We start from the raw sequence: 13,731 nt of genomic DNA, 5'->3' as shown, positions 1-13,731 counted from the left end.
TGAAGATAAAAGATAAGTCGATCGGTGTATCACAGGTATAAATGATGCAAGAAAAAGAAAAAGAAAAAAAATAAAAATCGAAATGATTGGGATCAAATCGAAAAATAAAAATTTCGAATCATAGAATAACAAAAGTTGTCGATCGATGTATTTTAGTAGCCATATAGAGGCAGTGTTATAAGAGAAAACGGCTTGATTGGTAAATCCAAAAATTTTTGTTCTCGTTGCATATTTCTTATTTTTAAGTGATCAAATAAAAAATAAATTCAGACTCCGGAAACTCTAGTGGAAGACTTCCAAAAAAAGAAAAAATTAGAAATAACATTACTAATTTTAATGTAAAAATAATGAAATTGTATAATTTAAATACTAAGTTAAAAATACTGCCATAATAGTAAAATACAATTTGAACCTGATCTGTACATTTAATTTAATGATTTATAATTAATTAAATAGAATGTAATTATATGGATTATAATAAAAAAAACAATAAATAAAATAAAACGAGTATTAATTTTTTCACTTAAAGATTGAATGTCTATATATCTCTCCTTTGCGATATTATTAATAATTTTCATTTAAAGTAAATTTTTATGAAATTAATTTACTTTTTAGTACAATTACTTTTTTTTTAATTTTTTAAAAAAGTATCCGGAGTCTTTGTTTTCTACTAGCACTTTGTGGAAGAACATCTACATAATACGCAAACAACAAAAAATTTAGAACTTTGATTAATTACACCCGCTGATTTACACAAATACATACAGTAAAACCTTGATATATATTATTATTTCATATACAAATCTTATTTTTGATTATTGATATAACACTAATCGAACTTTCGATTATTCAATATTAATATAATTATTATTCTAAATTATCAAATATTAAATTTGTAACTTTTATGTTTAAAATACATATTATAATAAAATATGCTTTGAACAATTGTTTTTATTTAAAATAAATTCGTGATAATTAAAATAAAAAAATATATATTTGTTTAACTTTAATTATCCCGAATAAATATATACAAATATCAAATATTTTAAAAAATGTGATGATTAAAATAATATATTAAATGGATTAAAAACGGAATTAAAAAATATTATTAAATAAAAAAAATGAATGAAAATTGATTAATCATAAAGTTCATCAGTTAAAAGGACTTCTGATTAATTTCTCTAATCAAAGTTTTACTGTATTATTAAGCATATCTGTTATTCGACTTATTCTATACAAATACAAAAGTTGTTACATTCTCTCACGCATTAAAATGGCTTACTCATTTAAAAGTTTTCGCACTTACGATGTATAATCTAGCCTAAAACTTTGCATACGATATTACGAAGCACGGCGCAAAAAAGTTCGATGAAAGAACACCGAGACATTTTACTCGACAACTATAATCACCACATTTATCGTATAGCGGACGAGTATAATTTACTTAGAGCTTCACTTACATGTTGGATCGACGTTAAAGTAACCATAATTAATTTATAAAAAAGAACCAAATGCTCAGTATACAAAAAGTATTTTTTTTTATGTCTGTCATTTATAAAGTAAATATATATTTTAATTTATTATTTTAATAAACTGCGATTACTCGTCCTTTTTTTATCATTATAAAATTATTATTAAAAAAATTTAAGGAACCAGAATATATTTGATCCTTGCTTAATTATATTTTTAGACTCATTTTGCTTTTGACAATATTTTTTTTTCTTTTTTTTCTTTTTTTTTTCTTTTTTTTTGCGAAACTCAATACATAAAATATATAAATGAATTATATTTATATACTATATGGTCTTTTTTTCTTAATATCAAAAAAATAATACTTTTATTATAATAATATTTTAAAATCTGAACGAAAATAGCTAATCGCAGTCTATATTAAAAGATGTTTTGATGAAAATTGAAATATAGTTTTTTTTTCATTTAATATTTAAATTTTGGATTTTTTTTATTACTTTCCCATCAAACAGTATTTAACTAAGGCCGTGTTCGACTTGAGGCCTTCTTTTTAAATATTCTTGGCTTCGAGTATTTCTCCAGGAACAAAATTGTAAGTCATCATCAGGAAAATCATTATAATCAAAATTTGTAAAAACTTCATTATCAATTTAAATTAAATAAAGATTATAAAATTGCTTAATTCAATAGAAAAATTCAAAACAATAAAATTTGAAAATTCGAAAAAAATTTATAAAGTTTTAAACATACTGAGTAACAGATATGAAATTACAAATTGTGTCAGATTTAAATGAGGACGAGAACAAGGGTGGAGACAGAGAAAACGATGTTAATTTCTCTAATTTATCTTTGCACGGTATTGACAACATCTTTTATCGTGTTTTGAAGATCAGTGAGAAGTCTTGTATTCTCCGTAACATTTCGAGTGCCAGCTGCACGAAGTTGTCGTGCCTGAAGTTCTAACCTTGCAAGAAGCTCGCGAAATTGAAACCGCGCATGTGGAGCAATACCACTATCTGCAAGATTAGCGCACATTCCATGTAACAATCCTACCTTGTCTGAAAGCTGCAACCAACTAGTCATTACTATCGTTGAGCTACTTTTCAAATTTAATACGCTGTTTTCAATTAATGTTGAAAGCTCCAATACAATCTGTTTTGCGGTTCTTGAATCTGTATTCTGTTTACTTAAATCATCTTCTGCATGTTGAGATTTCGTACAATTCGGTGTTGCATATATTGAAGAACCAAAATGTTTAGTCGAAGAAGATAATGGTTTTAGTGGTTTTGCAGGAACCACTGGTTTTTCTGGTTCAGTTGGTGGCCATAGTCTAGTATCACTTTTACTACCAGAGCTACAAATATTGATAATATTTAATATAGTAGTTTTAAATAATCAATATTTAAAACTATTTATATTTAAAAATTACAATAATATTAATTAATTTGACAATTTAAGTTATCATTTAACAACATAAATATTATAGAAAAAGAATGAATATTTTATGTACCTCTGACTACGAGTTGAGGCTCCACTATGATCTTCAGGAGAATCTTCTGTTTGGTCAAGAGTTTCTTGTTTACCACTATTTCCTCTAACACTAAGTTTTGGACTGTGAGGTTGACTATCACAAGATTCTTTATTTTCCCAAAGTTTTTTTAAACTACTAATACTACCAGTACTTCTACGTTTATCATCTTGTTGCTCTTCTGATTCTGAAGATTGTTCAGTGATAGTACTTTTCTCTTCTAAGGATCTTTCTTTTTCTGCATTCTCAACTTTTCGAAGTCTAGCTTTGAAATCAATTATTTGTCCATCAGATGTCTCTTCTTTTTGTGGATTATTTCGTTTGTCTACTCTTTTCAATTTAAAACCGACATTTCCACCAGAAAGTATAGATTCAGTTGTTGAAGAAGATATGGATGAATCTTTGTAAGGATGATGCTGTTGATCTTGATTTGCTTCATTAGTTTTTAAAGTTGATACAGCATACTCATTTTGAGCATGTCTATCACAAGTAAAAAAAAAATGAAATATATCTTAAAAATAGTTAAAAAATAAATAAAAAAGATAATATAATATATAAACGTTAAAATTTACCTTTGTCCTGTATCCATATTAAAACTAGCACAAAGTTCTGAAAGTAATTGTGAAGCAGGGTCCAGAAGAGCAGATGGAGTACTACTTGTTACAGTTTTTTTTGTAGTTGTACCATGTTTTGTTTCTGCACTCTGCTTTATTTCATTTATCAATTTTAATTCTAACATTTCCTTCATTCCAGGTTTACGTTCAAAACTATCAGGAGGTGAATTTGAAACTGGTGGTGGAGGCGGCGGAGGAGGAGGAGGTGCTTCTTCTGGTGGTGCAGCAGGTTCAATGGTATCTATTCTGGATTTAAAACCCGTCCTTTTATTATCGATAGTTCTACATGAGCTATCTTGAGTTTCTCTGCGTCTTAAATTAACTCCAAACCTCGAACAGGCTTCTTTTACAGAGGGCTCTGCATTACTAACATCGTTTCTGTCTTCTTGTTCATTTTCATCCTCTTTTGCACGCCAATCTGTACTCTTTGCTTTTCTTATAGATAAAGGGGAATTTCTTATTTGAGAAATTTCACTGCAAGAAATAGGAGGTGGAAGTTCAGTTTGTTCTTGACTGGAAAAAATTTCATCTGGTGGAGGAGGCAAATCTGCAGGTGGAGGAGGAAATTCTAAATCAGCTAATGATGGTTGAACGGATCTCGAGGGACTTGCAGTACGAAAATTAGAATTACTCGAAACCCGAAAAGTTCTTAAACCAACGCCATCAGATTGATTATTCTTTCTTACAGTTACTATTCGACCACGAGGAGAATTTGGAGGTTGATAAGTATTAACAACACCGCTTGAAGAATTACTACGAGTCATTTGAGGTTGACTTCGTAAATTATTTTGACGAGGGGAAAGAGATCTATGTTGAGAATTATCAATAGTTTCATGTTGTTCCACTGTGCCAGATGTTATGGATGAAGCTACTGTCGTAGATTCTTGATTTGATGGCATACCACTTTGACGCAAAGATTCTAAATATGCGCCAATTCTAGCACCTTTTGGTAATGTTCCGTAACGATTAATGGCTCTTTTCACGTTCTGTACTTCTAATGCACCTACTTGTACCAACTAAAAATTAGATTTAAATTTAAATATAAGTTTCCAAAATTTTCGAAATATTTATTTTAATCTTTTTAAAAAATTACTTTTTGCGGTAGTGGTTCTTTTGATGGATAAGGTCTCGGTTTAATTTGTTTTTGAGAACAGGTCAAGCCAGGTATAGGTTCCGGAGATGTTGAAGGTTGAGAGATAAAATTTGGTTCCGCCGTACCCTGAGAACCCTCTCCATCCTCCTCGATTTCACAGCCTCCTGCAGCAATCGTTCCTTGAGCCATCGTCGCGAGATCTCGCGCAATACCTGAGTTCCCATTTAACAACAAACCGTACCGGTACATATTTTCTTTCTGCTTAGAGTCCTTTCGCTAAGAGCGAACAAGTTCCATAAGCTCAAATAATATAACTGTATATTTTGAAAATTAAAAATATATTTTTTTTATATACTTTCTTTATTTTAATATTTTATCTTGAATTCATTGAAGTAATAAAAATAAATTAATAAAGATGTAATATAAAAATGAATAAATTTCTTTTTTAACCTTTGAATTTATTATAGAATTTTAATTTTTTTAATTATATATTTAAAAAAGGACATAAATGCAGAAAGAAGTGAGCATAAAAAGCTGGATACAGAGCTTACGGTAGGAAACTGAAGCAGTACGTGCACGTATCAGTACGCTCGATTAAAGTAGAATGAAAATACCTTCGAGAATCTTATCAATACCATTTAGATCCGTGGCATCGTCGAGAGTCATGGTGTTTGTTTCAGTGTTTTGAGTATCTTGTTCTTGATAGGCAGAATCGCGGAACGAACTGCACGACGACAGCAAGCTGTTACCCAATTGTTATATTATCGTATCACCATATAATCAATAATCGTCGGTGTTCGAAATCTCGATTATGAAAGAAATTTAATAGAAGCAGATTAATGTGAATAATATGGCAGATAAAATATATCCCATATGTACATATATAATATATTGAATTATTTACTTATTATTGTAACCAGATCTAAAAAAATTATAATAATTATAATAATCGAGGTTTCGTCACACCGGAAACAAAAAATGCCATACCTCGTTCGTTTTGGAGGAGCTGGAGCTTGTTTTCCTTTTTTATTTGTAGAACGTCTCATTTGTACGATACTACTATTGTTCTTACTTGATATACCACCTGTGAATGTACTCAGTTTCGTTACTGAACTGGTAGTATCTACAACAAATAAATGAAATATCAAAAATAGGCCTTTATAAAAAAAATCCATTCTAAAATAAAATAAGTTTTAATCACATATTTATCATTATTTATTAAAACGTCTAAATTTATTTACATAATTAAATTACAATAAAATAATATTTTAAGAGTTTTTTATGAATACCTGAGGGAGGTAATGGCTCAGAAACTAAAACAAGTCCATGAATATTACCAGTACTACCAGTTTGAGATTTTTTATATGAAAGTAAGGGAATTTCTCCTCCTCCTTGTAACTGCTTTTCAACTTCTACAATAATTTAAGTACACAATAATGTGTATAAATTCGTGTGTATAAATTCCTTATCCTTATATTTACATTTGCATACAAATAGATTATTTTACCTTCTGTAATGCTAGATTCTTGAAACATATTTTCGAGAGAATGATGAATTTCTTTAAAAGTTGGCCTATCAGCAGCAGACCATTGCCAACATTGGCGCATCAATTCATATACTTTTGGTGGACACCCAGGAGGACATTCCATTCTGTAACCTTTTTCTAACATATGATACACATCTGTTAAATCAACACCAGGATAAGGAGACATTCCATATGTTGCTATTTCCCAAAGTAAAATTCCAAATGCCCATACATCAGACTGTAAATTAAAATTACAATATGATTAATTACACAATATTATATTATGGATTATAAAAAAATTGTTTTACCTTTGTAGAAAATTTATTATATGCTAATCCTTCTGGAGCAGTCCATTTTATAGGGAATTTCGCTCCAGCATGAGCCGTGTACGTATCATCTCTCATCAACCGAGCCAAGCCGAAGTCTGCGACCTTTACCAGATGATTTTCACCCACTAGGCAGTTTCGAGCCGCTAAATCTCTGTTTCGAAAGTCGCGATGTTAACGCGAGCTCGTTTCTTAAGAGGAGAGGACGATGAAATTTAAAACATTTCTCTTAACTAACTGAATGTATTTTTTCATGCAGAATATGCGTAGCATAATGATTACTGTAATCTGTCATTACTTTTTCAAAAATTCTTCTTTAAAAATTATTTATAAAAAAAAATACATTGTAATGTAACAAATGTAATGATTACTTTTAACCATAATACAAACTATCTTAGAACTAATTCTTTACTGTTCACAAAACTATACTATTTTTGAATAAGTAGTTATAGTTTGTGAAATAAAAAAGATTAGTAGTTTATGATAATTATTATGTAAAAAAGTGAACATTACTCTTATGTACTTTATTTGTTATATCTTTTTAATATGTATTTTATACACAAAAATTTAAATACCCTGTTTCCCTTTCTTTTCCCTATAAATTTTAAATTTGCTCAAAACTCTGAAATGAATACATAATTATTTTTTAATGAAAATAGTATATAATAAATTCATTTCATGTAAAATTATGGATATGTAGAATTAGATTATAAAAGAATCAAAATATATTTTTTATATAAACTAAGATTAAGTCACTTATGAAAATAATTAAAAATAATAAATAAAATAACATTTTAGAAATTAAAATAAAAAAATTAAAAAATTAAAATAAATACCAATAAAAATTTTTTTTTCTTACAAAAAATTTTTAAAAACATTGATAATTTATAAATATATTATACAAAAACATGCATTTTTATTCAATTATTAAGGAATACCTATGAATGAAATTTCTGCTTTCCAAATAACTCATTCCACTGGCGATTTGTGTAGCCATATGCATCAAAACAACAGCATTGATTTGATGTTTGCTCTCATTTCGTAAGTAGTCTAATAGATTCCCTTTGCTCATGAATTCTGTAATAATGTAAAAAGGTGGTTCTCGAGTACATACACCTAATAACTGAACTAAATTTCTATGCTTCATTTCCTTCATAATTGCTGCTTCCTCCAGAAAATCTTTTAGAGCCATTGTATCCTCCTATAAAATAAAAATAAATTAAAATAATATAAAAAAATATAGAAAAAATAATAAAATTAATTAATTAATACTATTAATAATCAATACATTAAAAAACTAACTTTTAATGTTTTTACTGCTACAGTCATATTGTATCTCTTCCATACAGCTTCATAAACATCTCCATATTGTCCACCACCTAATTTATGTCTCATAACAATGTCTGTCCTATTAATTTCCCATTCATCAGGTTCTAAAAGAATAATTTTAATTCATTTTAAAAATTGTATTTATTATTTTAAATTATTATTATTTTGTATATACCTGGACTAAGAGGAAAAACAGTAGGCTTATTGTGCTTTGGTGCAGGATAAAGTAATTGTGTAATTAAACCATCGGCAAGCATTGAATGATGATGTACTAATTCTGCCAGAGTGTTAAATTTACTTTCAGTTGTAACAAACATCTAAAATATTAATATTTTATAATACTATTTATATTTTAGCACATTATTAATATTAATATATATAAAATGTCATACCTTTCCTTCACTGTCTTCATTAATTCTGTAGTGGTATACTCTACCCTCATATCGTAGAGAAATACTGCGTTGACCTGGACTGCTTTCTGATTCACGAACTAAAAAGCTACCATTTATACCAGAACTTAATAGATATTCAGCAGCATTCCTACATATCCTCCCATGATACCAAGAATGTTTCTCAAGTGAATTTACTGGTGTGACATAATTTGAAGGAACCCATCCTACTTGACCAGTACTTGAATGAGCTTCACACCATTCTCCACTCTTATTATAACTTAAAATACGAACTTGTTCTCCTGAATTTAAATAATTTATAATATATGATATAATATTTTTTAAAAGATACAAAATGTGATTAGGAATATATGTGATTATGTATTTATAAATATATATGTATACAAAATAAAACCTTTTTTAAGACTTAGTTGATTCTCTCCGCCTGCTTGGAAATCATATAGAGCAACAAATAATTGGGGATCATCTTCTTCTTGTGCTAATAGATTTTCTTTACTAGTCCATCTATAATATATTTAAACATTATACTTTAAATTATATATGTGTATATATATGTATATAAAAAATATAAAATTTATATATTTTATTATATATTTTTCAGAGTTTTTATTTTTTATATTTTATAAAAAATAAAATTTAACCTATTTGCAGCCTCCAAGAGCCCAGTAGAAGAAACTCCACTATGTTGCTGAATATTCATTTGTTGTGAAATTGGTTGAATACCGGATCCATTTGGAGGATCACCATCTGGTAATGCCGGAATGTGAGGTAGCGGTCTACTTTGTAAAAGAGCTTCTGCACAACATTATATAAAATTTAATAAAATATAATATCGATTTAATATTTTTCATTTTATTTTAATATTATACAAAACATTATACAAATTTAATTGATATTTTTTTTTATATATAAATATTTTATAAATATATTTTAAAAAAATCTTTTGAATTATTTATTTTTTTTATTATTGTATACAGATGTATATATTAAACACAATATAGTTAATAACAATATAATTATATTTTAAATATCAAATTATAAAAATACTACATAAAAATAATTTATATAATAAAGAAGTATTATTATTATATTTTGAAATATAAATTTATAAAAAAAATTTGTAATATAAATAGATTCTACTTTATTTATTGTAATAAATTAAGAATTTAATTAGATTGATATTAAATAACATAACAAATTCATTTTTAACATATTATAATAAAAAACTAATTATTAATAATCAATTTGATAAAAATTATAATATATAATAAATAAACATAAATACGAATACTAATTATATAATTAAATAATTATTTTTAATAATTTCTGCATATCATTTATAATTTTATTTTATTTTATATTCTTTTTTATTCTTAATCTGCAATAAAGCAAATGCATAACGTAAGAGAGAAACTAGCGGAAAGAGGGGAAGAAAGTATGAGGGAGAGACGTGGAAAAAGGGACGGAAGTAAGAAAGAAATAGAAGATAAAAAATGAGAGAATAGAAAAATAAGAGAAGGAATTACCGCTATGCTCCGTAAATATATTAGAGCCAACAAGACGGGACTCTTTGAGGTTTCTTGGCTGTTTGCGTGTTTGTCGCGCAGCAGAGCCGACAGGAACAATTCTTTCCTTAGTCTGTTGAGCACCCATAGTTTCCGAATTGGCATGCCCTTAGATTAATCCCGGCCGCAAAACTGCCGGGGCCGTTCACTCGGCACATTCACTTTCGGTTTGACAGTCTAACTCCCGATCGCATCTCTCGCCGGCTTCTGCCGACGACGAGAATACACGAGATTCACGAATCTCACTGCAACGCGAACCTTCTATTCACATTTTTGACCAGCATTCAAGATCGACACTCTCGCCATGTTTGACAGCTTCGACGTCGACGATAGCTCGATTCGCACCGTACTGTTTACTACTTTTACTTACCACTAGAGTCATTTCTGTATCCTCATTGGACAATCAATTTCTTGAACAAAAATTTCATTGGTCAACAGCTTTGTTAACCGATAACATCATACGAAGTCTGTTCTTTATTATTTGTTTCCTTTCTTATTTTATTTGCTTGTAAATACTTGTATTTATTGAAAGAAACAATTAACGTTTTACACACAATTGCATACTTATTAATATTAATAATATTAAATTAAAAAAATTTAATTATTTTTTATTATCAATATAAATTACTTTTTTATATATTTACTACATTTATCTTGTTAAAATTGTTTATTATATTCTATATTATTTTTTTATCCATATAATAATAATAATAATAAAAAATAATAAAATAATAATAAAAGAAAATTATTTATAATATTTAATAATATTTTTTAATATAACTAAAAATATAAAATATGAAATACATTAAAACAATATGTAAAAAATATTTATAATAGAATAATATAAATATTAATTACTGTAACATAAATATTGTTTTATATTCAATTAACAATTATATTTTATAATATTATAATCATATTATACATAATTTAATCTATACGTATATAGTATCAAGTTAAAAAGTGCCATAGTTTTGGAACACAGCCAATGCTTACAAGATACGTCAATGACTGAAGCGATGGCAGCGCGATATCGGAAACCCGAAGTTATTACGAATAGTACGGAAAATCCCGAGAATTGCCGAAGCGATTCAGTGACGTCATGCTGAAGCAGAAGAGATAAGACAGTCAAAAAAGTGAAGTTCTGTTTTCTAATATATCCGCATTTTGTGTAGATATCTTTGTTTGCTACGTGATTTCAAAAAATGTCGTACGCATACCTTTTCAAGTACATTATCATTGGAGATACAGGTAATTATCTAATGTTTCCACAGAAGCAAATATTAAATGATTTTTACATTCTACACTACGTCGACCGTGACAGAGCCCATTGTTTTCGTTTCTTTGGACGATAATATTTGTGATTCGTAAATCTTTATAGCATTCTTATAGATTACAATGTATATGCTTTACATTAACATTTAATACGAACTAAATGTATGATTCGATATATCATTTATACACACAATTATTTTCGTATAATAATTTTGTCAAATTAAAAAGTGTTTTATTTCTTTATTTACCTTAAAAACCGATCTCTTGTAGAATAAACGCAATATTATTAAAAAGTGAGATTAGATGTTATAATTGAACTTGTTTTAAATATTTGTATGACATTGTTATTGACTTGTTTACTTTTATATTGTAAATTTTATAAATGTAATATATCTTTGAATAATATAATATGTCCTTTTATTTTAATGTGAAGTAAATCTTGAGCTATAAATAAATATATTTTACATATAATTTAATTATATATTTGTATTCAAACAATTCATAGCATATATATTTACATTTATTGTTATTTATAATTTTATAAAAACATGATTAATTTATATCAATTATTTATTATACAAATTATTTTTTTTTTTAAAGGAGTTGGAAAATCTTGTCTACTTCTACAATTTACTGATAAAAGATTCCAGCCTGTTCATGACTTAACAATAGGTGTTGAATTTGGTGCTCGTATGATTACAATTGATGGAAAACCAATCAAACTTCAAATCTGGGATACTGTAATTATTTATTTTTTTAAGTAAATTGTAAAAAATATAAATAACAAATCTACATAATATTAAGTTTTTATAAATTAATATGATAATAAATTTTTTTAATTTTTATAATTTTTATAAGAAATTATAATTATTAATTTAAGTAAATTCAATTTTATAGGCAGGACAAGAAGCATTTCGTTCTATTACACGATCATATTATCGCGGAGCAGCAGGAGCTTTATTAGTATATGATATTACACGTAGAGAAACATTTAATCATTTGACTACTTGGTTAGAAGATGCAAGACAACATTCGAATTCTAATATGGTAATTATGTTAATTGGTAATAAAAGTGATCTGGATAATAGAAGAGAAGTACGAAGAGAAGAAGGTGAAGCTTTTGCAAGAGAACATGGACTTGTTTTTATGGAAACTAGTGCCAAAACAGCAATTAATGTAGAAGATGCATTTATTAATACAGCAAAAGTAATTTATGAAAAAATTCAAGAAGGTGTATTTGACATAAATAATGAGGTAAAATCAAAATTGCAGTTAAAAAACTAAATTATTATTATTATATATATTTTTATTTATTGTTATTAAACAAATTAATTTAAAAATGTATTTAGGCAAATGGCATCAAGATTGGGCCACAACATTCGCCAACAAGTCCTAGTGGATTAGCAGGTACTGGTGGTCAAGGAAATACGCAAGGTGGTGGGTGCTGCTAGGGGCTGGGGGTTGCCTGTCCACCGCTTCATCCTTCTCCAATTTAAATTAATCTTTTTACTCCTGCTCCTCATTTTATTCTCAACCAATTACTTTGTATATTTTTTGCGTGTGTCGCATCATGAGGTAACAAGTGACTCTATTGATGTATTTATTATTTAAAAAAAAACATATACATACGTATTAAATAGGAATATTATAAGGGAAAATGTTATATATATTGCTTAAATCATGAAACCTAATAAAGTTTTAATTTACAGATTCTGGCTAATGTAAATTTATTAGTTTTAAATAATATTTGTCATATGCTTTGTATACTTAATTCATTTGTATAGCAATATAATAATCTTAGATTTTTAGTTGCATTCATAAAATAGTTAAAGCTTTTAGCATATACAGATAATTTTATTTTTAATGCGCTAGAAAGAAATAAATAATATTTTATCAATTTCTATATTAAATTTTTATTTATCTATATTATCTATATATTTAAAGTTTTATAATTTTAGTTATATGTTAAAAATTCGAGGAACAAATTGATTACAAATTGGATATTGATCAAGCGGGAAAGGATAGGCACTTCTATTTAATATTTTGTATTTGTTCACATTGTATATTGTATGTATTGTGCACTGATCTGATTTAATTTAATAATGAATTACATTTAATATATATATATATTTATTATATATATATATATATATAAATCAAAGTGATTTGTCAAAGATATGATTTACACTTGACTACCTAAAGTGACACCATGTATATGTATGTATCAATGTATGAAATGACGAATATATAAAAACATATAAATCAATTTTTTGAGGCCTATTTAACTAAATATCTTATTACTTAATTAATTATGTAATTAAGTATTGGTATTGTTATTTTTGGTATATTTTGGAAACAATATTTTAATTATATGTAAATTAGGTTTTTTTATAATTTATATATTTGAATAAATAAAATTATATTAAATTATAATTTAAATCTTAAATTTTAATAAAGAAAAATTCTCTAATTATATAACCAAATAACCACAAGTAGTAATACCAATGAAAAATATAAAAAAATAATGCTACTTATATTTTGTTCATTTAAATGTAAAAATAAACATCATATATATATACATTCTTATTTTATGATT

General features: G+C 26.8%; 2 protein-coding genes across 9 annotated transcripts; one reads left to right on the top strand and one right to left on the bottom strand.

Moving 5' to 3' along the window:
• Positions 1-1,934: 1,934 nt before the first annotated feature.
• Positions 1,935-10,224, bottom strand: LOC409127 (tyrosine-protein kinase Abl). 8 transcript variants are annotated; one of them, XM_392652.7, is made up of 16 exons: positions 9,822-10,224; positions 8,937-9,090; positions 8,690-8,799; positions 8,278-8,576; positions 8,061-8,202; positions 7,859-7,989; positions 7,495-7,757; positions 6,539-6,710; positions 6,213-6,468; positions 5,995-6,117; positions 5,693-5,828; positions 5,320-5,447; positions 4,706-4,917; positions 3,571-4,628; positions 2,981-3,478; positions 1,935-2,824 (listed from the first exon to the last, which is right to left on the bottom strand). In XM_392652.7, exons 1-16 carry the CDS (start codon positions 9,946-9,948, stop codon positions 2,314-2,316), a joined length of 4,320 nt encoding a protein of 1,439 aa, XP_392652.3. In that variant the 5' UTR covers positions 9,949-10,224; the 3' UTR covers positions 1,935-2,313. The 8 variants fall into 8 exon arrangements, with proteins under 8 accessions (XP_392652.3, XP_006571663.2, XP_006571662.2 ...); XM_006571600.3 differs by having other exon boundaries at positions 4,706-4,869; XM_006571599.3 differs by having other exon boundaries at positions 5,341-5,447.
• Positions 10,225-10,814: 590 nt separating this feature from the next.
• On the top strand, positions 10,815-13,401 carry LOC409126 (ras-related protein Rab-2). The gene is made up of 4 exons (XM_392651.6): positions 10,815-11,111; positions 11,736-11,875; positions 12,033-12,389; positions 12,485-13,401. Exons 1-4 carry the CDS (start codon positions 11,066-11,068, stop codon positions 12,584-12,586), a joined length of 645 nt encoding a protein of 214 aa, XP_392651.2. The 5' UTR covers positions 10,815-11,065; the 3' UTR covers positions 12,587-13,401.
• Positions 13,402-13,731: the final 330 nt, after the last annotated feature.

This window comes from Apis mellifera, linkage group LG1 (genome assembly GCF_003254395.2).
Source record: "Apis mellifera strain DH4 linkage group LG1, Amel_HAv3.1, whole genome shotgun sequence".
NCBI classification, from domain to species: Eukaryota; Metazoa; Arthropoda; class Insecta; order Hymenoptera; family Apidae; genus Apis; species Apis mellifera.
The sequence above is the reverse complement of the archived record's forward strand: the minus strand, read 5'-3'. Positions and strand labels throughout refer to the sequence as shown.